Source organism: Lithobates pipiens, unplaced genomic scaffold (assembly GCF_037356315.1).
Source record: "Lithobates pipiens isolate NorthernLeopardFrog02 unplaced genomic scaffold, aLitPip1_a1.2 Scaffold_17, whole genome shotgun sequence".
NCBI classification, from domain to species: domain Eukaryota; kingdom Metazoa; phylum Chordata; class Amphibia; order Anura; family Ranidae; genus Lithobates; species Lithobates pipiens.
Window position 1 is genome coordinate 8934365 of NW_027507755.1, and position 25283 is coordinate 8959647.

Below are 25283 nucleotides of genomic sequence, written 5' to 3' on the forward strand. Positions count from 1 at the left end.
GAGGTGGAGAGGTAAAGAGAGCGAGGTGGGGAGGTGAAGAGAGCGAGGTGGGGAGGTAAAGAGAGCGAGGTGGGGAGGTAAAGAGAGAAAGATGAGGAGGTGAAGCGAAAGAAATGGGGAGGTAAGGTAGGTAGAGAGAGAGAGAGAGAGAGAGAGAGATAGGAGAAAGCGAGAGCAGAGAGCAAAATAAAGTATGCAATACATTAAAAAATATAGTACATTTAAATTATTTTATTTTCATGGAATATTGAGAAACAAAATTCCATTTGTCAGAGAGAGGGACAAGGGGGAAGAGGTAAAGAGAGAGAGAGAGAGAGAGAGAGAGAGAGAGACAGAGAGAGAGAGAGGGACAGAGAGAGAGGGACAGAGAGAGAGGGACAACATTCAAAAAATACAATGATCACGTTAATTTTGAAATCTTCATCGATAATTCTATTTTTAGGCATGGTTTTGAGAAATCAAAGCCACTTGTCTTTGCAATCTATAGGAAAAAAAAATAAAAAATAAAATGTAAAACAAAAAACATTTAAAGAAAGCATGTTGAGATGGTATGGGAGAGGGCGTGTGTGTGTGTGTGTGTGTGTGTGTGTACACAAAAACACATAAATACAGATACACAATCTACAGAAAAAAAAAAATTACCTGCAAATCCGCTTTTTAGTAACGCTCCGAGACAGAGTTTTAAAAAGATCTTCGGTAGGTCTATAAAAAAAAATGACGTTAGAAAATAATTTTTTGCCAAAATAGTCAATAGATAAAAAAAAAAAATACCTGCAACTCAGCTGTACACTAATGTTTCAAAACAGATTTCCGTAAATGGGTTCAATATATCTGTAACAAAATAATATAAAATTAATAAATAAATGTCAATAAAGACAATTGTTATCAAAAAATAAAAACAAAAAACAAAATAACAAAAAACCCCCAAAAAATAACAAAAAATAAATAAAAACAACAAAATGGTGGGGTGTGGTTTAGCATACTTTTAGAAAATCTAATAAAAATATAAATAAAAAAAAATTATTTATCGATTTAAAAAAAAAAACTACAATTTTAAAAAATACACAACCAACAGGAAAAATAAAAAAGATAATTGAAAAATAAAATATAAATAAGAATGTAATGAAATAAAAAAAAATAAAAAAAAATTAATTATAATTTATATATATATATATATATATATATATATATATATATATATATATATATATATATATATATATATATATATATATATATATATATATATATATATATATATATATAAATAATTAGACGGAAAAAATACCTTTTATTAGCAAAATTATTAAACACTATTTTTGGCTTTTATTAAAAATAGATACAGGCTGAAAATAAATAAATAAATAAAACAATATATTTTTAACACATTATATGTGCATCGATTCACAAACAAAAAAATTATAAAAATAAGGCAAAAAAAAAGGGAAAAAAAACAACATTTGAAGAAAAAGGCAATTTAAGACAATTGTATAGTATTTTAATAGAAATAGTTAAACTTACCTTGAAATAGCAGATCAGATGTTGGTTTCTTTGTAATGAAAGCTGGTTCCTCGGACTCTGCTGTTCACCCTGAGAAGAATCAATTATTTTGGGCCATTTCCCAACAATTCTAGTGGCCTAGTCTACGTGCTGATGTAACTGCCTTCGTAGCTGCTTGTTCCCTTTGTGCTCAGAATAAGACTCCACGACACCTTCCAGTGGGCCTCCTACAACCCATACCCAATGGAGAGAGGCCATGGACCCACCTGTCTATGGATTTCATTGTGGAGTTACCCAACTCCCAGGGCAACACAGTTATCCTTATGGGGGTTGACCGGTTCTGGAAAATGTCTCAATGTATTCAACTTAAGAAGTTGCCCACTTCCAAGGAACTGGCTTCCATTTTTGCTCGGGAGATCTTTTGCTTACATGGCCTACCCAAGGTGGTTGATTCAGATAGGGGTTGTCAGTTTGTGTCCCGGTTCTGTCGAGCTTTTTGTGCACAGTTGGGAATTCAGCATGCTTTCTCCTCTGTGTATCACTCGTAGTCTAATGGGGACGCAGAACGAGCCAATCAGTTCCTGGAGCAATTTCTACCTTGCTATATTTCTGACCATCATAACAACTGGTCAGACCTATTACTGTGGGCAGAGTTTGCTCACAACAATGTCTTGAATTCTGCTTCCCAATTGTCCACGTTTATTGCGAATTATAGTTTCCGGCCTTCCATGTTGCTTGACTCGTTTGTTCCGCAGAGAATTCCTGCGTTAGAGGAGCATCTCCGTGATCTTCGTTCCACTTGAGCACAGGTCTAGGAGGCTTTGCGACATGCTAATGATAGGTACAGGCTCCATGCTGACCGCAGACGCCTGCCTGTGCCTTCCTACCAGGTTGGGGATAGGATCTGGCTGTCATCTCACAGCCTCCGACTTCGTGTTCCCTCACTGAAGTTCACACCTTGGTTTATTGGGTCTTTACATATTCCTTGCAGGATTAACGCAGTGGCTTACGCATTAGACTTTCCTTATAATATGTGTATTTCGGATGTATTTCATGTCTCCTTATTAAAACCTTTGGTCTGCAACCGCTTTACCACCTCGGTGCCATGTCCTCACCCTGTACAGGTTGAGAACCATGAGGAATATGAACTACAGTCCATTGTTGACTCCCATAGGTTCCGTGGGTGCATATACAGTACCTGGTGCATTGGAAAGGGCACAGTCCGGAGGAACGCTCTTGCGTCTCATCCCCAGATGTACATGCCCATGTCCTCTGTGATTACCATAGACATATACCCCTTAAGCCTGGTGGTCCACCAAGGGGGAGGGATCGTTGAGGAGGGGGTACTGTCAGGGCTGCGCTCAGCCCTTCCTTCTCTGAGCTGGCCGTTCAACTGTCAGATATTTCCCAGCTCCTATCTCTCCACAGTTACTCAGCTGTTGATAGCCTGCTCGTCAGTCCTGCCTACTTAAGCCGTCCAGTCCAGATGATCTCTGCATTCCCCTTTGTCAACATCACAGAAGCTCCTGCGATCCTGTTCAAGACTTGCTTTGCTGACATTCCTTCTGGCTCCAGATCCTGCTTGCTGTTCCACTACATTGATCCCTGATTTCTGGCTTGGCTGACTATCGGTTCTGGTTACTGAACTTTGGCTATGTTTTGACTACGTTTGTTCTTTTTACTTTTATTATTAAACAAGTGTGATTTAACTCTACTTCTGTCTTGGCCTGATTTCATAGTTTCTGACAATTATTTAGTCTTTAGGAAAGTCCTAAAATCCACAAACTATGGGATATATCTGAAAATTGATTAATCCTGATGTACTGATGGCTTATCTCATTTCTTGAGACTCAAAAATGCCAGGACAGATGAAATGCTCCCAAATGACCCTTTTTTAAAAGTAGACTGTCCAAGGTATTTAGTAGGGGGCATGGGGAGTTTTTTTGAAGTTGTACATTTTTGCCTAATTTTTTTTGGAAGACGATGAGATGATAAAAAAACACCTTTTTAAAAATGTTTTTATTACATACTCTCACCAGTGCAGTACAGCCTCCTCATATCACGTGTGTGCTGACCAGGGATACTGACTGGTGACGGTATGTAAAAAATAAAAATGTATGTTCCTTTTTTTTTTAACACGCTGTGACCAGAACAATAAAATGTTACCATAGTAAAATTGTACAACTCTGGGCAAGTGGTCATGATTTTTATTTATTTTTTCTCACATTATTATTGCTTAGAGCAGTGAATTTCACTGCTATAGGCAACTTTCCTGATGTCAAACATGGCAGCATACATATTGTATATCTCTGCCCCTATATCCACCCACAGGACCTGTTTAACTCTATAAAATTCTGACTGAGAGCAACCTCCCCCAGTCTCCGTATAAGTTTGCAGCATTAAACCCTCCCTCTCAAAAGCTCATTATGTATCATTTGTATGCTGCCATTTTTGGCGTCAGGAAAATAGAAAATTGGATCAAATACTTACCATAATTTTCCTTTCCTGACGCCAAGACATGTCAGCATACGAACCCTCCCTTTGATCTTTGTGCTTTATATGGAGACTGGGGGAGGTAGCTCTCAGTCAGATTTTTATAGGGCTAATCAGGTCCTGTGGGTGGATATAGGGGCGGAGCTATATCATATGTATGCTGCCAGTTATTGGCGTCAGGAAAGGAAAATTACGTTATGTATTTGATACAATTTTCCATTATTTTTACGGAAGGAAACATTTCAGTCAGTGTGGCCACATCTAATCACATAGTACAGATGAGCTGTGATTGGCCCTGTCTGCACCATATGATTACAGCTAGAAACACAACTGTACACAACGAACGGCATGGAAGGAAGCCATCCATGCGTCTTCTGTATGGGGTGGTATAAGTGAACCCTGGTTGCAGCGTTTCTAATTTGCCGGGAGCAGGTTGCTGTTTCCATAATTGCCTCTGATCCAGCAATACTAGAAGCTAGCCGAACGCTGATCACTGTTTTTTAATTTTACTTCCACTGTACATGAAAACCCCACCGGCTGTCAAGATACCTGAACCAAGGCTGCAACTGATTGGCCAACAATTTTCTGGTAGCCTCCTTTCAACATCAGTCAGTTCAATGTCTTTGGTAATGAATAAGTGCACCTGTTACACTTGGAATGTTCGTTATTAAATAAGAATTTTGATGGATCTTGGAGTGCAGACATTTCTTCAGTGTTGACCGTATGTGGAGGCGAGCCGAGGCGGGCACCTGAGATATCATTAGGCTTCCTGTCTCACCTGGAGCAGCGAGTTCTTTTGTTTGGAAGTTCAATGTCTTTACCAGACATTTGTAATAGAATGACAAACCTAATCAATCCAATTTGTATCCAATCAGGCAAGAGCGGGGGGCTGACAGGACCACCCACTCAGTGGACAATTCTATTCATGTATGTATTTCTTACTCCTAAAACCTTCTATTTCTCCCATGGCTACGTTCGTTCTCTATGGTCCTACTGTATGTAGGAATGTAGCCACCCTCTCTTTGTTCACTCCCAAGATGGACTCAAGTCAAACACCTCTGAAAGACAATCCACAGAGGAGGATCACTTTTCCATGGGTCTGCAGTGTAGCTGCACATGTGAATGAGCCCTTATAGCTCAGATGGAGAAATCACAACCTGTTGGCTCTTGTATTCTACCAGTCAGTTGCTGCCACTGACAGAATACCCCAACAGTTACTGCATCTGATTGGATAGTTGCTGGTTGATGGTTTACCACCCAGTGCCTTCAAAAAAAGTAAACTGAGCAATCTATTTTTGCCGACCTGGGTGGCGCTTAGGGCTACCTGTTGCTCAGATTTCACCTGGTTTGGTGTGGATTGGTCGACATTGGAGAAGTTTATGGCAGCCTTTAGAAGATCTTGGGCTTCTGCTGCCATCTTCTCCTTCTGCATCATTGTGATCCTTTGGCTTCAATAGGTAGATCAGACTTCACTTGCTGCATGCTAGCTCAGTGATTACTGCAGTGTTCAGTCTTGGATGTCATACTGACCCATGTCTTCATTTCTATTTGAGATACGGAGCCAGAAGCAGTGTGTAGATCAGCTTCTTACATCCCTGACCACATGCTTGTTCAGTGAAAAGGATAGCAGTCCTGTGCATGAGGTCGAATGCCCCTTTCACGCAGCAAGCCCGCTTCGATCCTCCTGTCTGTTTTTCAGGTGGATCCGAGCGGGCCATCCATTGACTTCTATGGGGAGATGGATGTCAGTGGAGATGTGTCTGCTGACACCCGTCTGCCATTCGATCTGTTAAAATCTGATGTCTGGCGGATCGGATGAGATCTGATGAAAACCTACATGCTGTCCGATCTCTCCATAGGAATCAGCGGCGCCTCCGCTCAGTTTGCAGAGACGGACCTGTCATCCACCCGCTCAGTGGAGATCAACAGTGTGATCTCCTGCTGAGCTGGTGGACTCCGCTGAGCGGTTCTGCCTCGTGTGAATGAGGCCTAATACCTGCCTACTATTCTCTGTCAGGATTCCTCCATGCAGTGCCTCTTGTCCCCCTAAGCCTCTTCTCTCTGGCCTTCCAGCTGGCGGTGGCACGCTGACATCTTCAAATACACTTCAGCATCGGTAGTCCTGCACTTGTGCAAAGAGCCATGACATATGTACACCACCAATTTGCAAATTAAGGGGGATCATTCGGAGGGGTAGTTACCACGCGTTTTTAACCCCCCCAACTGCAAGTGTAAACAAGGCCTTCATTCTCCCCTATGTAGCACTGACCCCCGAAGGAGCGTCTGGTTTTATTGGGCTTACCGTTACCTTCTTGACCTCTTGTACGTGTAGGGGTTTCCCGAGGTAGATAGCCCAAAGAATTGCAGAAACTGACACTGGATCAACTTTTAGGATATTTATTTGACAACAGGTAGACAGAACAGTCTCTCAATAAAGGATAAATGATTGGGTAGGAAGTTCAGGTACTCTTGGAACTGCAAGAGATAGGAAGTCTCTCACTATAGAAATCCAGAAAATTACCGCTCACAAATGGATTCTCACAGCTCCCGGATAGACCTCCTCTCACTAGACCTAGCAGCTGATAGAATGTTTGAGTAAAGCAAAGCCTCTGCCACAGATTTGCATATAGAACACTTGTGAATAAAGTCTCTGTCACAGACTTGCATAGGCCATGGGGGTTGGTCCTCCTGACCAGGACCAAACAGACAGAAAGATCTTCTAGACCAGAACCCTTTTTGGCTTCAGACTTTTTTTATGCAAACAATAAACTCTCCATCATGTAACCTATGTGTCCATGCACACATAGGCTGTTATCAGCAGTTTTTGACTCGGCCGTTTTTTGGCTTTAAAAAAAACAACCCAAAACCAGCTGGTTCTGAAAGGTGTTTTTCAGCTGTAAAAGCATTCTAACATCAAAGAACTTTGATAAATGCTCCAAAACACAGCTCACCAGCCATTTTTAACATTTTTTCATTCATTTTTTTTTAAACGCTAAAAACGCTATTGTAAAATGATAAAAAAAAATGTTGAAAAACTCATTGCAAAGCTACTGGAATTTTTATAATGTTATTTTAATGTCCAGAGTGCATGAGGCCTTAGGGTTCATTTAGAAGTCAGGGGGCGGTACGGTACAAAGGGGGCAGTACAAATGGGCGATTGACCCTTTTTTTTATTATCTTAAAGTGATACTAAAGTCACTCCCCCTTGCCAAGTGCCCGCCATAGAAAGCCACTATGGGAGTACTCATGCGGGATTGCTCTAATTATCCACTGACACATATAGAGCCTGGCTTGGCTCGCCCCTGCTCCCTTGTCAATGGCTGTGGTTGACAGCAGCAAGAGCAATTGTCTGAGCCAATGATGGAGCTCAGGTTCACACTATAGCGAACACAAACATTGCATGTGATTCACACCCACACTGCTGTGCTGATCACATGTGATGTCTGTGCAATGCGAGTTCAGCCATACAGTTGTATGGCTGAACTCACATTGGATTTGCAGACCTTCTATTTTTTTACCCGCACTGGAATCGGATCGCATGGGTGTGCTCACCCATACGATCCGATTCCGGTCCAAATCCAGTTTGCACTGCAATCTGGGAACTGATTTGGGGGTGTCATTGACATTGTATTGTTTGCAGAGGGCAGTATGAACTGCCTGCGGGAGAGATGGGATGCAGGAACCGGCGCAGGAATTGTCAATTTCCGCATTGCACCAGTGTGAACCCTGGCTAAGAGAGCAGAGAGAGCCTCTGGTCTTGTGCCCATCGCTATACTGAGATTGGTCTCAGGTGAGTATAGACAGGGAGCCCTGGGAGGGAGCTGCATGCAAAAATAGGATTTTTATATACAGCTTACCTGTAAAATCCTTTTCTTGAGAGTACATCACGGGACACAGGAGCTTCATTACATAGTGGGTTATATAGGCACCACTGGTGATTGGACACTGGTTAACCCCCAATTAAGGAGAATTCCTCCCCTATATAACCCCTCCCATATGGGAGGCACCTCAGTTTTGTAGCAAGCAATAGGAAACCACGTAAAAACCCAAGCGGGGCGGGAGCCCTGTGTCCCGTGATGTACTCTCAAGAAAAGCATTTTACAGGTAAGCTGTATATAAAAATCCAATTTTCTTGATCATACATCACGGGACACGGGAGCTTCATTACATAGTGGGATGTCCCAAAGCAATGCTCAGATTGAGGGGAGGGAGACACAGATCATAATTATAGACTGCCATGGACCGGAGGACCTAAACTGCGGCCTGCAGTACACTGCGCCCAAAGGTGATATCCTCTTGCCCTCTGACATCCACCTGATAGAATCTGGTGAATGTGTGGACTGATGACCAAGTTGCAGCCTTACAGATCTGAGCCAGGGAGGCCTGGTGATGCACTGCCCAAGAAGCACTTACAGCCCTAGTAGAGTGCGCTTTCACTTGAAAAGGAGGGATTTTCCCTTTAACACTATAGGCCTGAGAAATAATCTGTCTAATCCACCTTGAGAGAGTGGATTTTGATGCCGCTTGGCCCTTCCTAGGGCCTTCCGGCAAAATAAATAAGCAATCAGTTTTCCTTATCTGAGCAGTTGCCTGAAAATAGATACTGATTGCCCTTACCACATCCAAAGTGTGCAAAGATTCTTCTTCTGCGGACTGTGGGTCTGGAAAAAAGGATGGTAGGATTACATCTTGATTCAAATGGAATCCCGAAACCACCTTAGGCAGAAAGGACCTGTTGGGACGCATTACCACCCAGTCCTTATGAATAATTAGATACGGTTCCTTGCTGGAGAGAGCTGCTAGTTCTGACACTCTCCTAGCCGAGGAAATGACTACCAAGAAAACCAATTTTTTAGTCAAAAAGAACTAATGAAGCCAGATGCAAAGGTTCAAATGGTTGCCCCTGCAAAGCTGAGAGAACCAAATTCAGATCCCATGGGCATACCGGAGGTTTGACTGGCGGTCTTATCCCCCTGGATGAAAGCCCACACAAGGGAATGTGATGCAAGTGGCTTCTGAAAAAACACTGACAAGGCCGAAATCTGCACCTTGATAGTGCTTACGGCCAAATTCATTTCTAGGCCTGACTGGAGAAAGGCCAAGATCCTGCTAATGACATACTTTCTAGGATGCCATTCCCTGAGTTCACACCAGGAAACATATGCCCGCCAGATCTCTGGCATTGACCAGAGTAGAAAGGACTGGCCCCGAAAGCCCACGATCCCTCAGAATGTGGGTCTCAGCAGCCAAACCGTCAAATTCAGACTGTGTAAAGCAGGATGGTAGATTGGACCCTGTGAGCAGATCTGGCCAGAGAGGGAGGATCCACGGCCTGCCTACTGCCAACTTCATGATCTCTGCATACCAAGGTCGCCTGGGCCAAGCCGGGGCTACCAAAAGCACCGACTTTGTTTCCCTCTTGATTCTTCCCAGGAACCGTGACAGAAGCGGGCACGGGGGGAAGGCATAAATTAGATTGTACTGATCCCAGGGAACTGTCAGAGCATCTGATCCCTGAGCAAGAACATCTCTTGTCCTTGACACAAATTTGTCCAGCTTTCTGTTGAATCTGGACGCAAACAGATCTATGCCTGGAGTACCCCACCTGCGACATATGTTCTGAAAACACATCGGGGTGCAGAGCCCCTTCTCCTGGGCACAACTGCTGACGGCTCAGAAAATTCACCTGCCAATTTTCCACTCCTGAAATGAGGACTGCAGAAAGGGATGGAACATGCCTTTCTGCCCAGGCAAGTATGCGATTCACCTCTTTTTGTGCAACCAGCCTCCTGGTACCGCCCTGGTGATTGATATAGGCCACTGCTGTGGCATTGTCGGACTGAACCCGATCAGGGAGACCCCGTAGTCTGTAAGACCACTTTATGAGAGCCATATAAACTGCCCGGATTTCCAAGACATTTATGGGCAATAGCTTCTCGGTCGCAGACCATTTCCCCTGAGTAAGTCTCCTCCAACACTGCTCCCCAGCCCGTCAGGCTGGCATCTGTCGTAATAATCTTCCATGGAAGAGGAAGAAAAGTTTTGCCTTTCAGCAAATTCTCGGTTTGTAACCAAACGAGACTCTTGCGTGTCCCTGGGGACAGACACATAGGAAGATCCAAGGCCTGGGGCTTTCTGTTCCACGCCGTAAGGATGCATCTTTGCAGAGGCCTTGAGTGGAACTGGGCGAATGGAACGGCCTCGAAGGAGGCGACCATTTTCCCTAACAGTCTCATGCACAACCGAATGGGAAAGATCTTCTGCTCAGAATTAGGCGCACCAGACCCCCAATGGGTCTTGGTATAAACACCCCGCCTTGAGCGGTGTCGATGACCATACTCCAACCTGATAGCAGGCTGTAGGGACGATTTTTCTACGTTTATAATCCAACCTAGGCGTTCCAGGAGGTCTAGTGTTCTGGTAACACTGTGGTTCAGGAGCGCTACGGTTTTCTCTATGAGAAGCAAATCGTCTAGATACGACATGACGGCTATACCCTGAGCTCTTAGGTTTGGCAAGAGAGGGTCTAGAATCGAGCCCGAACGGTAAAGCCACAAATCGAAAATGGCGCCGCTCTACCGCGAACCTTAGATACTTTTGGTGTGCGGAAAATATTAGCACATGAAGATATGCATCCTTGATATCTATTGATGCTATAAACTCTCCCACTTGCAGGGAGGAAACCACAGTGCGTATTGACTGCATTTGGAAGGACCGGATGCGTAAAAACCGGTTCAGATCCTTCAGATCCAGGATAGGTCTGACACCTCCATTTGGCTTTGGAGCGGTGAAGAGATTCGAGTAAAAGCCTGAACCCTGTTCTTTTGGGTCCACTTCCACTATCACCCCCTGGGATAGTAAGTGATCTAAGGCCAGGAATAGCGGTCTTTGCTTTACTGGATCCCTGGGGATCCTTGACCTTAGAAAGCGAGAAGGTGGAATCTCCTGAAACTCTAGCTTGTAGCCCAGAGATACCGAGGAGACTACCCACTTGTCCCGGATCTCTTCCCGCCAGGCTTCTGCAAACTGTAGGAGCCTTCCCCCCACTCGGCCGAGCGGGGGCGCCCCTTCACAGGGAAGCTTTGGGGCTCTGCTTGGCAGGCTTTCGCCCCCAAGTCTTTTCCTGCCCCTGGGCCCGGCCTTGAGCCTTTCCTGTAGGGGGAGGTTGGAAAGGCCGTCGCCACTGCTTAGAGCTTGATGCTCCGGGAGAGAGAGAACGCCTAAATGTTGGACGTTTGCTCCTTTTGATTGGAAGGAGAGTAGATTTACCCCCTGAAATTCTTTGGACGATCTTGTCTAATTCTTCTCCAAATAAACGTTCCCCCTTAAACGGGAACCCAATCAAATGCTTCTTGCATGATAGCTCAGCTGCCCAATTTTTTAGCCATAGGGCCCTTCGCATGTGTACCAAAAGGAGAGACAAACGAGATGCTTGTTGGACAGAATCCAAAATCGCATCAATCATAAAACACAGAATTTGAGGTATTTCTGCATAGTTCTCCACTTCCTCACTGGGAAGGAGGCCAAGCATCTGCTTAACTTGTTCCTTGAGGAACTGACACAAGCCCACGGCTGCGACTGTAGGTTGCACTACTGCGCCAGTCATGGAAAAGGAGGCTTTTAATAAGGTTTCCAGCTTCTTATCAGTTGGATCCTTAAATACCTGCGCATTATCCAAAGGACAGGTCAGGTTTTAATTCACGCAAGAAACAGCCGCATCGACAGATGGGACCCCCCATTTCTTGGCGAAACTTTCCTCCAGAGGATAAAGCATAGAAAACCTTTTAGGAGGAGCAAACAGTTTATCGGGATGTCCCCAATCCTCATACAACAATTTATCCATTAAGGGATGAATTGGAAAGGAAAAGGCAGTCTGTGGGATTTTCCTGAGTCCCAGGGAAGAAACAGAGGACATAGCGACTTCAGCAGCAGGCATTCTGAATGTAGTACGCACCAATTCAGTATAATACTGCACCTGTTTTCTGAGCGCCTGGGAGGAGGGGACTCTCTCCTCCTCCTCTGATTCATCCGACTGCTCATGATCCCTGATCTCTCCTCATTGTCAGAAGTGCCATCTGAGAGAGGAATCTCAGCAGAGGGAGGGGATCCACCCCTTTTCCTGCTATCTTTCAGGGAAGCTGAAAATAAAATTCATGATTCTCCCTTCAAAACCCTCCAATGTAGCCCTAAGGGAGTCCTCAGTGACATATACCGGGGCTGAGACATTAGGAGAGGCTGCAAAACCTGACAGGGGCACTGACTCATCCTGTGAGGCTGGCTCCAGTCTTGCAGGGGGGATGGTAACCTACAGGCATTTTTAAAACCCCTAGACCTAGGCGGTGATTTACCAGTGCCTTTGTTACCTCCCCCTGAGACCCTCTTACGAGGAGACATAGTCCTAAGCTACAAAGCAGAGGTACTAGTACAAAGTGCAATCACTGTTGTGCTCAAAGTCTCACAATAAATATATATGCTTAAACTGAACAACCTGATGCTGAGTAGGTGTCTTAGGTTTGCCTGGATCCAATCCCTTGGGATGCTTACTGCCCACAGCTCCTGTGTCTTCCACTTACAGCCCCCTGGCGCTCTGGGCTTTTTTTAAAATTTCCGCCTGGCGCCTGCGAAGTACAGCGCCGTGCACGCTCGCAACCACACTCCCCCCTCCATTAGTACGGGAGCGCGCTTAGCGCGTGTGCACGAGGACCACCAGACGTCCAGGGGGTAAGGGGACCACCATCAGAGCTGCGCGGGACCCCCAGACTACGTGGGACCCCTGTATTACCTTACTTGTGGCAGGGATTGCAGTGGAGACGTGAGTCATCTGGGAGAACCAGGCTTCACTGAGCGTGTGTATCTGAAAGGCATGTAAGTATGCATCAGGCTGCTCTTACTCCCTCTACTGGTGGAAACCAGGTAAGACATACAACTACTCAATGAAGAAATCCATAATACAGTGCCTTGTGAAAGTATTCGCCCCCCTTGAACTTTTCAACCTTTTGCCACATTTCAGGCTTCAAACATAAAGATATAAAATTTAAATTTTTGTGAAGAATCGCCAACAAGTGGGACACAATTGTGAAGTGGAACGAAATCTATTGGATAATTTAAACTTTTTTAGCAAATAAAAAACTGAAAAGTGGTGCGTGCAAAATTATTCGGCCCCTTTACTTTCAGTGCAGCAAACTCACTCCAGAAGTTCAGCGAGGATCTCTGAATGATCCAATGTTGTCCTAAACGACTGATGGTGATAAATAGAATCCACCTGTGTGTAATCAAGTCTCTGTATAAATGCACCTGCTCTGTGATAGTCTCAGGGTTCTGTTGAAAGCGCAGAGAGCATCATGAAGACCAAGGAACACACCAGGCAGGTCCGTAATACTGTTGTGGAGAAGTTTAAAGCTGGATTTGGATACAAAAAGATTTCCCAAGCTTTAAAAATCCCAAGGAGCACTGTGCAAGCGATCATTTTGAAATGGAAGGAGTATCAGACCACTGCAAATCTACCAAGACCTGGCCGTCCCTCTAAACTTTCAGCTCAGACAAGGAGAAGACTGATCAGAGATGCAGCCAAGAGGCCCATGATCACTCTGGATGAACTGCAGAGAACTACAGCTGAGGTGGGAGAGTCTGTCCATAGGACAACAATCAGTCGTAAACTGCACAAATCTGGCCTTTATGGAAGAGTGGCAAGAAGAAAGCCATTTCTCAAAGATATCCATAAAAAGTCTTGTCTAAAGTTTGCCACAAGCCACCTGGGAGACACACCAAACATGTGGAAGAAGGTGCTCTGGTCAGATGAAACCAAAATCGAACTTTTTGCCCACAATGCAAAGCGATATGTTTGGCGTAAAAGCAACACAGCTCATCACCCTCAACCCACCATCCCCACTGTCAAACATGGTGGTGGCCGCATCATGGTTTGGGCCTGCCTTTCTTCAGCAGGGACAGGGAAGATGGTTAAAATTGAGGGGAAGATGGATGTAGCCAAATACAGGACCATTCTGGATGAAAACCTGTTGGAGTCTGCAAAAGACCTGAAACTGGGACAGAGATTTATCTTCCAACAAGACAATGATCCCAAACATACAGCAAAATCTACAAAGGAATGGTTCACAAATAAACGTATCCAGGTGTTAGAATGGCCAAGTCAAAGTCCAGACCTGAATCCAATCGAGTATCTGTGGAAAGAGCTGAAAACTGCTGTTCACAAACGCTCTCCATCAAACCTCACTGAGCTCGAGCTGTTTTGCAGGGAAGAATGGGCAAGAATTTCAGTCTCTCGATGTGCAAAACTTATAGAGATATACCCCAGCCCAGCTGTAATCGCAGCAAAAGGTGGCTCTACAAAGTATTAACGCAAGGGGGCCGAATAATTTTGCACGCCCCACTTTTCATTTTTTTATTAGTTAAAAAAGTTTCAAAAATCCAATAGATTTCGTTCCACTTCACAATTGTGTCCCACTTGTTGGTGATTCTTTACAAAAAATAAAAATGTTATATCTTTATGTTTGAAGCCTGAAATGTGTCAAAAGGTTGAAAAGTTCAAGGGGGCCGAATACTTTCGCAAGGCACTGTATACATTTATATAGGATTAACTTCCCTTACCTGTCCTCGCTGCAGGAATTGCTGAAAACAGACAGATTCCAGCCTTCACCCATCACGGCGGGCAGAGTTGTGCCAACCTTCAGATTTTTTTTGGGGTTCCTTCTCAGAAGAACCTCCTACCTGGACCTTGTAAAAGACTCTGCCAGAAACTTTCGTGCCACTATGTAAATAGTACACCAAGTCTGGTTTTCCCAGAGCCCAGTCTTCCAATAGGAGAAGACTTACAGTTAAAACCTAATTTCTTCGGATGACGAGGCCCGGGTACCATACCATCTTGGGAGACAAAATATCGGCCCGAGATATGGATTTGTTGTAGCCCTTAGGCCCCCGCAGGGACCTGCACAGAGCTTTCTTCAGAGCACATGTTTTACGTGACCAACCACCATAGACACTGGCGAAAAAACTGAGGTGCCTCCCATATGGGAGGGGTTATATAGGGGAGGAATTCTCCTTAATTGGGGGTTAACCAGTGTCCAATCACCAGAGGTGCCTATATAACCCACTATGTAATGAAGCTCCTGTGTTCCGTGATGTATGATCAAGAAAGGTTTTTTACCTTATAGCATCACTAAACCCACATCATAAAAAACTGTCAATAAATAGTGTATTACATGCTGTTCATACCACGGGCGGACTGACCATTAGGGCACTCAGGCAACAGAGGGCCCCATGAGCAGGGACAGTCACACTCTTTAAGAAGGTGTTCCGTTTTGGACCTTGGTGTAAGGAGGACCACAGAAAACATGCCCAAGTCCTGCATTCAGAACCTTCTCTGATATATGACGTTCCCTCCAGCCCATCTTCCCATGCCTTGACGCATTGGCTGCAGAGGCAACAGGTGATTTCCTTCATTCCCATCCCTGCCTGATATACTTACTTACTTAACAGACTTGGAGAACATGCTGCTCCAGGCTGACCCTCCTACACATGTGGTCTCTCAACTTTACTCTCTCATACATATGGCTTATAATGCTGACCTCCCCCCATACACACAGGCCTGGAAGGAAGATTTGGGTCACTCCATTTCACCTGTAGACTGGCAAAAGTGCTTTATTCTGACTCACAAAATATCCTTTGCCTCCAAAGCTCAAGAAAAAGGATTCAAGTTGTTGACCCATTGGTACAGATGCCCCTCAACTTTGCACTCCCGGATACCTGCTGGCATTGTTTGTCATCCAAGGGAACCTTACTTCACATTTGGTAGGAATGCCCCGCTGTGCAGAGGTTCTGGCAAAAGATCCTCGACTTGTACTGCAGACTCATGGCGACCTCAATCACGCCCTCTCCTATCTTTGCCCCCTGGACCGCCTAAATCGGTCAAAAAGGATGTTTTGCAACACTTTCTGGTGGCTGCTAGAACGGGTCTGCACAGACATTGGAAGACGACAAGCATGCCTTCCCTGGGGGATTGGCCAATTGAAGTGGACCAAATCAATGGTTTGTAACGAATGTTTTTACAGGAAATGTGTAAAGAGGAGCAATTCTCCAAGACCTGGACCTCGTGGTCTATGTTTCTATACTCCTCAGAATTTATTCCAGGGGCCACAGAGGACTCCACCGAGGCACCTGTGTAGCCAGAGTGGAATGTCTCTCTCTTAAATTCTACATTCCTTACTACCTTGACCCCTCTATCCCCAATCTCTCTCTCTCTCGCTATTTCTCCTTTCCCTTTAAATGTTGCAGTATTACACGATCACCTAATTCACAATCCCCAGTCTCATCAGACCAGAGCTTCCCCCTCAGAGAAAATGCATTCAGCACAGCAACAAAAGCCCTAGCCTACCTGTAATGAGTGGGCACCCCCCTTGAGTAGATAGTGGTGCTCACCTACCCTTAATAAGTCAGGTTAGATGCTGTAGGTATACAGGCTTATATTAGGGTGACCAGACATCCCCAGTTTCCGGGGACAGTCCCCGGATTGAGGACACTGTCCCCGGATTGAGGACACTGTCCCCGGACCAAGTCTGTCCCTGGTTTTGTCCCTGGATTGGATTTGAGCAATTTCAAAGACAGTCAATGCAGAATAAAAAATCTGAATTACACACCTCCGCCACTCCTACTAGCTTAGGGGGGTGTATTTTTCCATTATCTGTGCCCCTTTCTGATGATCATGTGCTAGTCGGAGCAGAGGGAATATTTCTTCAGTTTCGGGCACATGCCCATTCAGCTCTGCTCACGTGTTCTTCTGCCTTGGCTCAAGTCCTGGCCAGCCGCCTGTCTGCTTATCTCCTTGCCTTCCCTGGCGGAGTTGTCTTCCTCTGCTCCCCACCCAGTAGTAGCCGGGGCCTGAAGAGTAAGACTTGACATGTTGTGAGGCAGGCGACGGGCAGAGTCGCTGATTGTCGCCATTACCAGTAAAAAAAAATGTCCCCGGATTTCATTTTAAAAATCTGGTCACCTTAGCTTATATACCACACTAAATCAATAATCTAAACCATGAGACGGTATGACACCAATGTTGCAAGGATGTATGTCTCTGTTTATGTGATATTGAATGACATATATGTCTATTGTACAATTTTTCTATGTCAATAAAATAAGATTGAATTAAAGAAGGTGTCCCGTTACAGCTCAGTCCCGGGGTTTGTCAGTAGCGGTGTCATCGCTTCTAAATACATATACTGCCCGGCAGTGGATGCATTTAGACGTTCAGAGTCTTCTTTGTGTGTCACCCCTCAGTGCGAACTCAGAGCCAATGGGTGCGTTCCATCTTCTGTTTAGCCGAGAATGCATATAAAATAGGGCAAGAGTTAGCTGATGGCCCTGTTCAGTTCCAGACCATGGGGGGCGACAGGATGTCCGTGTTTAACGTATACTTGTATCTCTCTCTCTCTCTCGCTCTCTCTCTCGATACTGTGTCTGTACTTTTATTATGTCTCCTTTCTATCTCTAACTATTTCTTTCCTAGGACTTGTCTTGAGATATTGATAAATATATTGAAAGTGTATGTCTATTGTAACCATATGGCCTAACTTATCTTTGCAGCCTAAGCAACACTGTACTTGTAACATCACTTGAGTTATATGATAAGTTCTAGTTATTCTAAAGTTCCTGCATAAATAAATGTAATTGTTTATCTTTTCGCACTGTTATCGTTCATTTTTATTCTTATGTAGACAAAGGTTTAATCGCTTATTTTTGTATCGGTAATCATTTAAGTGAGATATAAAAATAGCCTTAACAAATGGTGCCCCGTGTGAGGAAATTTAACGTTTTGGGTGAATGCGATTTCTTGTATGGAAGACAGAGCTGGTTTTGTTCACCCGTCTCCCATTTGAAAACACAGACTGGCAAACTTCTCAGAACGAATCCTTTGTAACCTTTTGTCTGTATTAATACTTTAATAAACAGATTTTGAATAATGTGGATATATAAAATGAAATTGTACGTGCGAATAATGGTGAAAATTGGATTCTTTGAGACAGTGGAAAAGGATATGTGCCTGTGCCAAAAAGCAATTTCAGTTGGCCCTTTGAATGAGATTAGGCCAACCGTTGTGATGGGGACACACATACCAGTGGGCATAGAGCTGTGTATCCACTTGTGCAACTCCAAAGTCGCATGATTTAGAGTGATTGTGTGGTGCGACTTTGGTGTGGCTTTGAATGCGACTTTGATCCAAATTTACACTCTGGGTCGGAGTCGCATCCGGAGTCACACAGGAGTGGTGCAGGTACCTTTTCATAGTCATTGCAGCTTTGAGTCGCATAGATTGGGACTGGTGCTATTGAAATCAATGGGCTGCGACTTGTAATGCAACTTTGTGTCCAAAGTCACATGGCAAGTTGCATGAGTGGAAACGGAGCCTAGGTCGCACGGAATGATCTTGTGTGTATAAATTGGGGCTGCAACTGACGATTGTTTTCATAATTGATTGGTTGGCCAATTTTTTCGATTAATTGGTTGATAGCCTTGGGGAAAGCATGGTGTATGATTTAGTTAATATGTGGGGTTTGAAGAAAGAGGCGGTTTGTTGGGGGATGAGTCTGGTGGATATCAGACTCAGATCAAATTTTTTTATAAAAAAATCTTCCTCCAAGAATGATGTCATTTTGGGAGCGGTCGTTTAATTTTTTTTTTGACCGTTGGTGGGGTCAGATCAATGTTTGTTTTCAACTACAGTGATGGGAAGATTTGGAGATAATAGGGAACTTCTTGGTCAAAGGAATTTTTTTGCCGGTGTGTGTGGTATTCGTTCAGAAATTACATTGTTTTTAAAAACAGGATGTTAAAAACAAGTTAAATTTCGAAACATTCTTTCATTCAGCGAATGCACATGGATTTTTCATCAATGTATTCTCATCTGAGGGTTTGTTGGAATTGAACATGAATTAATGTTATATATCTAAAGTTCTACACATCTGTTTGTACAACCGAACTCAGCCATATTGATACTTGCAGTCCCACATGTTTAAAAGGTATAGAGGAATGTGTCATCAAACAGAATCTGCATAGCAAAGGAGTTATCTTCAGCCCACCTGGTGTGCACGAAGCTTCAAATAGATTTAGGACAATGATGGCTCCGGTCTGTCTGTGAGGACAAAAGGGGGACCTAATGAGCGGGAATGGCGTCCGAGATCGAATCACAAGATGTGAACTCAGTCTGAGCAGTTGTAATTCATGGGCAAACACAGCCCCGCAGAGGCCAATTATGGCAGGACTGTAAGAGATATTTAGCCTGGGGGAGAAGACGCCCCAGAGACGCTGATTCGTCCACAAGCAAAGGGGGTGGGCAATGGGGTGTGGTGTGGCTGAGGTGTGTTTATCAAAGAGAGCTTTCTCTTATTCCATCACGAGGTTCAGGATCTGCTAAGTATACTGCTTGTATTGTTTTCTGATTGTATGCTATGTACTCTTGTCATTTCTATTGACACCTAAGCTTTCTTATTTCCTTTTTGAAATAAATGAGATTTGTTTGATTTTAGACCGTGTGTTTGGGTTCATAGCTAATTGCTGTAGTATTGTGATATTAACGATAGCATGTGCTCAGAGTGATAGACTAACTAATCTATAGGGACTAGACAAAGTAATACATAACTGATAAGAGTAATAGGTTGTATTTATCAGTTACTTCATTTGGCACCCCAGAAAGGCATGTAGAAGGTATTTTTACACAGAATCCACAAAAACCTAATGTATTTTTGTTTCTGAGTCCCTGTAAGCACGAATCCTCAAAGACACCCAGAACTGAAAATCATCTCTAGTGTGGACAAGATTGGCGCTGGCTTGCGAATTCTGAAAGCACGCTTGGATGAGCATGAAAATTCTGTGAGATATTTCACCGGTGAAACGGATGCGTAGAACCTGGTGAGAACTGTGGCTGATATATGTATGTACGTTAATGTTGTATTGTGCTGCAGACCTGTAACCAGAGGGCAAGTTGGCACACTGGCGAGTTAGGGACCGATCATCCCTGGTTATGTGATATAACCGCAGATTGACAGGATAACCATACAACTTTGAGGGAAAAGTGGAAATCCCCACGTGAGTGTGAAAAAGCTCTCTGTCCCAATAGAAGTTCCATGTGGCCTGCAATTGGAGAGGAGAGCATTGATTAAGAGTGTGTTCTCCTGAAGAAATTCGTGGTTAAACGGATTTGTATTTTTTTTTTCTTGTGTGGTGGTGGCACTACAGGTGAAAGCTAGCTTTTAAACAGCTTTATCTGTGTCTTTGTGGGTATTATCTATCTATTCGTCTGTGTCTATTGTCTAAACAACTGTTCAGGGTAGCTAGCTGTAGATTAGCATGTCAATGGATATCCTTGAAGAGTTTCTTGGGAAAAATGTTTGTATTTAATTCAATAGTATAGGAAAGGATGCGTTAACACACCAATTCAATGATCTATTGAAACAATGCAATACTCATAATGATGCCATAAAGTATAAAAAATCTCCAAAAAAGGGCAAAAAAAAAGAGAATAGCCAATTCTGTATGCATGTTGCTGAGAATGAAAGAAATTGCGGAACAGAAACAGTTGGAGTGGTATAAGGATAGAACAGAATTAATAGGGAAGATAGAAACCGTACGAGGGTCTACAGCGAAAGGTACATCATTAACTCCATATCAGTTAATGACGGGGAGAATGATGAACCTTAGCCACCCAGCAGACCCAATACTTAGTACCCCCTTGAGAGAGAGTGCTGAAAAGGACAGATTTCTGGTCCAACTGCAAGAACAGGTACTTGCAATTTGCTGCAAGTAACATGGCATCTAAAGAGAAGGAGCAGCCTGAAAGGCCTCCCATTAGCTTGAAGATTGGAGACAGGGTCATGGTAAAGAACTTTGTTTCCAAGTCTATATGGGACGCAAACTGGACTGGACCGTTCGCAGTCACTATGGCCCATAATGATCAGGTGGTCAAAGTAAAGCGGCTTATGGATAACAAGGGTGAAAAAGGCATGAAAAATAGGGAGATAGAGAGATGGGTTCATGCTGATCAATGTAAAAGGTACTGCTGATAGGAATTGTTTCCGCTCTTGTTCTTGTTTTCCAGAGTCCTGGTGGAGCAAAGATTGGCAAAGTCTCTGAAAAAAATGGATGGAAGGATCATAATTGTCGTGTTGGCGATCCATCTGAGCCATGTAACATCTCAAATTGACTCAGATGAATATTCAGGGGATGATGTTGAAAGGGAAAATCCTGAGGAGAACCATGCATCCACTTCAATTGTATCATCAATGTTGGACTTGTTAGGCCAAAAGGGGATGCAGGGGGGAGATGAAAGAAGGAGAAAGGTCAGGATTATATCAGAAAGCCCTAAGTTACCGGACACATACCAATGGGGTCACCAGGGCAATTTGCAATACAAAGTTTCTTTTGCTTTTGGACGATTTAATCCTAACTCAACATCTCAAGGATGTGCGTATAAACAAGACTTGCAAAATATCATACCGGAAACTCTCCAGCCTTTTATAGATGTGACTATATATATATGAATGAAACGGGCTATATTCCAACCTATCCAAACCTTGGGAAGCAAGGGACGTAGGATATGGGGTTTTTGGTGAAGAATTGAAAGAAGGGAAATATGTTTTTATGTGTGGCATATACTGGCATGACCAAAGTAATAGGGCGCAGAGACCCAGGAGGCTGACACTCAGGCACAGTAAGGTGGCTGTCGGTCAAACTAGGGAGCTCCAGATGACACATCAACGGGGTGAAAATTTCCTTGTGGGGGCAGTATCTCGGTCTTATCAGTCCTACAGAGAAGCTCTTGGTTACTGGACATGTGGGACACCAGAATTGGACATGGGGGAGATACGCCTGGTTGATGTCTCACCTGAGAGGTTGAAACCCTGCATAGGCAATGCCAATGACCACACACAGGAGCATACTCCGTTAGAGAAAGGGGAACCGCTACAAATAGATCTAAGCTCATCACAAACGCTGGCTACCAGGGTACAGTATGCCTTCACCACATGGCATTTCAATGTCTCGCAATGGTTGGTAAAATCCTATTACCCTATATGTGCTGAATATACGCTGAATCAAGTGCGGTCAGTATATCAGTGGCTTGCTCCGCGGAATGGGGTCCAGACAGGACGCTTATTTCTGAGGAGTAACCGAAAGAGGAGGGATGTATTCAGCACTATATTAGGGGGAATAGATGCTGGGATGGGGGTTATTAATGGAGTGGACATCAATCTCCTGAGGAACAAACTCTCAGCCATAGCTTCAGACAGTAAGCGGGGCTTTGCTGCTCAGAGAGAAATTAATGACATTATAGATAATATTCAACAGCGTCACATAAATACCCAGGTACAAGTAGCTCAAGATTTTATCCGCCATTTTAAGAGGTTGGTGGATAGTGTGGTGATACAGGGCAAAAACATGTCATGGGCTCTGGCATGCACGCAGGGGCAGGCGGAATTATCAACCAACATCAAGCTGATTGTACAGTCCCTGTATGGGGGGAAGTGGCCTTATGAGCTGGCATCGCAACTCAGTAAGATTTTACCAAAACACATCTCTTACACTAATCCAAGTTGGTGGTCGAATGCCTGGATCGGATGTACTAATTTGGATTATGAGAGATGTTACGCTTCTTCATTGATCCCATATACAGAAGTGCAGTCTCAATCTGTGTATTCGGTGATATCAATGGGCTTACTGACTGGGGATTCTACTTTATTGCATCTGAGGCTAACTTACCCACATGTGATCAGAGAGGATGGGAGCTGGAGGCAGGTTAATATTTCCCTCTGTCGGAGGCATGACCATGACATCCTTTGTATGCCAGGCCAATACACGGTGGTGAATGAGAAATGTTGGGAGGACGCGTCACTCTGTGTGCTGGATGGGGAGAACATTGCCGGGAAGGGAATACCAGTATATTATTTGGGACATGGGAGAGTTTGCTTCTTTGTCCTAAAGGATACTAATGTAACATTAGTCGTGGAAATAGGGTGTTCGGTGAACCTGACAATGGCAAGGGAAGCATGGTGTACCCTCGGCGGTGTCTCTGAGATCCAGACACAGGAATGGAATTATGTGGTACCGCATATGGCCAACCTGTCTGTGGATATCAACCAGAACCGCCCTGTTAATCTGAGAGCCCTGAACCTTGGTATGGGAAGGAAGATACAGGAATGGTTAGCAGATTGGGATAAAGATGAGAGCCTCATGAGGATGCTGCAGCAAAAGAGAGCTAATGCTACTATAGCCATATACCATAATCAGAATTAAATAAAGGAGGTAGTGCATCAATTAGACAATGACCTGGGAGGGTCTTGGTGGGAGGTAATCTTCAGACATTCCAATAAGGCCAACAGCATTTTGAATTATTTCATGCATCCCGTTGTGGTATTACTCATTATTGCTGCAGTTTCATCATTGGTTCAAGTTGGTATGTGTTGTTGGACCAGACATTTATATAGGAAGGTCTCACATCTATCTATGCAAGTGGAGGGACGAATTGACGGTAAGGTCTCTGCATATATGGTAGAGGCTTTGCTGCCAACTCAGAGCCCTGGAATAACACTGACATGCCAAAATTGCGGTAGGGAAGGCCATCATGAGAAAGCCTGCCTAATTCCGACCCGTAGTTACGGCAAAGACATATAGGAGGTGGGGAGCGGGATACGCAATTTGAGGGGTCCTATGTATATATGTGTATTAGGGTAATGGGTTGATTTATGTCATGGCGTAGTATGATAAAGGTGTGTTTTAGGTTAAAAACATGGGTGAAAGGCCCTCCTCATGACTATGGTTCTGAAAGCTGGGTGATATGTTGCTCTGAACATATGCTGGTAAATGGTGAGTGAATGGACATCCCTTGCCTGTACTGCATCCTGTCCTGAAGATACCGGAAAGGAGATGATACCAAAGATACAGAAGGGTGACAGGGAAGCTGTCGCTGAAGAAGGATGGTGGTATGTCACTCAGTAGCAAAGCGGCACGTGTTGGGAAGCACAACGCGGTAAGGCCATTATGGACTGTTCCATGGGCCGGTGCTTTGATGGAAAAAGGTGACTGAGGGGCCTCACTGTTCCCCCTCCACCTCAAGAACATCGGAATAACCTCAACCATATCCAGCTGGAAAGGCAAACTTGGGAAGTTTGATTGCAGTAAGAGGAGATTACGGCCTATATCATCTTCCTCTATCGTTTTATATTATAAACACTTGGAGGTCTTTGCCTACCTGCGGGCTCTCTTACGTACAACAGCCTGATGCTGATACCATAAACTACTCTATCTGTGTAGAGATACTTTTTTCTTCTTCTTTGTTTCCTTTGTTTGCTTTGGGCTATCCAAAGAAATAAAAATGTTAAGTTCCTGAGGAAGCGTTATAACTAAACGCGAAACATGTAGAGCATCAGAATATCTTTGACCGGTTCTTCAATTAATACCCTGTCTATTTTGATCGATCTTTATACTGATTGTCAATGTCTCTCCTAGGCTCATATGATTAGATATGTATGGGAACACATATAGATATTGTTAGAATTTATCAGATTAGACAGGATATGTAATATAAAGACCTGGTGTGTTTTATATATATCTTTTTTCTTCCTCTCCATTTTTTAGAAAAATAAAATATTTTTAATTCAATATTCTTTTTTCCTCCCCCTTTTTTATTTATACATATATACACTTATGCCTAAAAAGTCCAACATGATTAACAATTTTTGTTGAGGTTTTTTTTGTGTTTCTCTCCCCCATTTCTTTTCATTGTAAGAAACTTAATGTACGGGAAGATCTGTACCGTGATGTATATTGGTTTCACATGCTAATGTCTTATCACAGGTATATAACCAGTGTTTTTTTAGGCGAAAAATGGAATGTTTATTACTAAATTTTATTGGTGTTTTATCCCTCACATTCAGCCCAATTAGCTGTGTTTTGGACTACCTAAGTGTGTGTGGTATGTTCTGATCTAACATGTATGAAGCTCTGGTATGAACGAGTTTCTTGCTCCACTGATTAGCCATGATTGATACTTGTAGTTCCATGGATTTAACTGGTAAGGGTCGGCAATTACATGTTATCTCACAAGACTTATGTTTAAAGTGGGGTACCCCCTAAAAAAAAAAAATTAAAAGTCAGCAGCTACAAATACTGCAGCTGCTGGCTTTTAATAATCGGACACTTACCTGCCCCAGGGTCCAGCGATGCGGGGGAACGAAGCCCCCCCCTCGCTCCCCGCTCCGCTCGCGGCACCGTCATGCATACTGTGGGCACCCACT

The 25283-nt window shown here is 43.9% G+C and overlaps 1 protein-coding gene across 1 annotated transcript; it reads left to right on the top strand.

Annotated features, from left to right (window-relative positions):
* Nucleotides 1–19116: 19116 nt before the first annotated feature.
* Nucleotides 19117–24603, top strand: LOC143986580 (uncharacterized). The gene is made up of 2 exons (XM_077484985.1): nucleotides 19117–19905; nucleotides 21092–24603. The coding sequence occupies exon 2, from the start codon at nucleotides 21634–21636 to the stop codon at nucleotides 23281–23283; it is 1650 nt and encodes a 549-aa protein (XP_077341111.1). The 5' UTR covers nucleotides 19117–19905; nucleotides 21092–21633; the 3' UTR covers nucleotides 23284–24603.
* The last annotated feature ends 680 nt before the right edge of the window (nucleotides 24604–25283 follow it).

Bases quoted from the DNA above. Each gene is read 5' to 3' on its own strand.
- LOC143986580 (XM_077484985.1), top strand. From the start codon at position 21,634: ATGTGTGGCATATACTGGCATGACCAAAGTAATAGGGCGCAGAGACCC.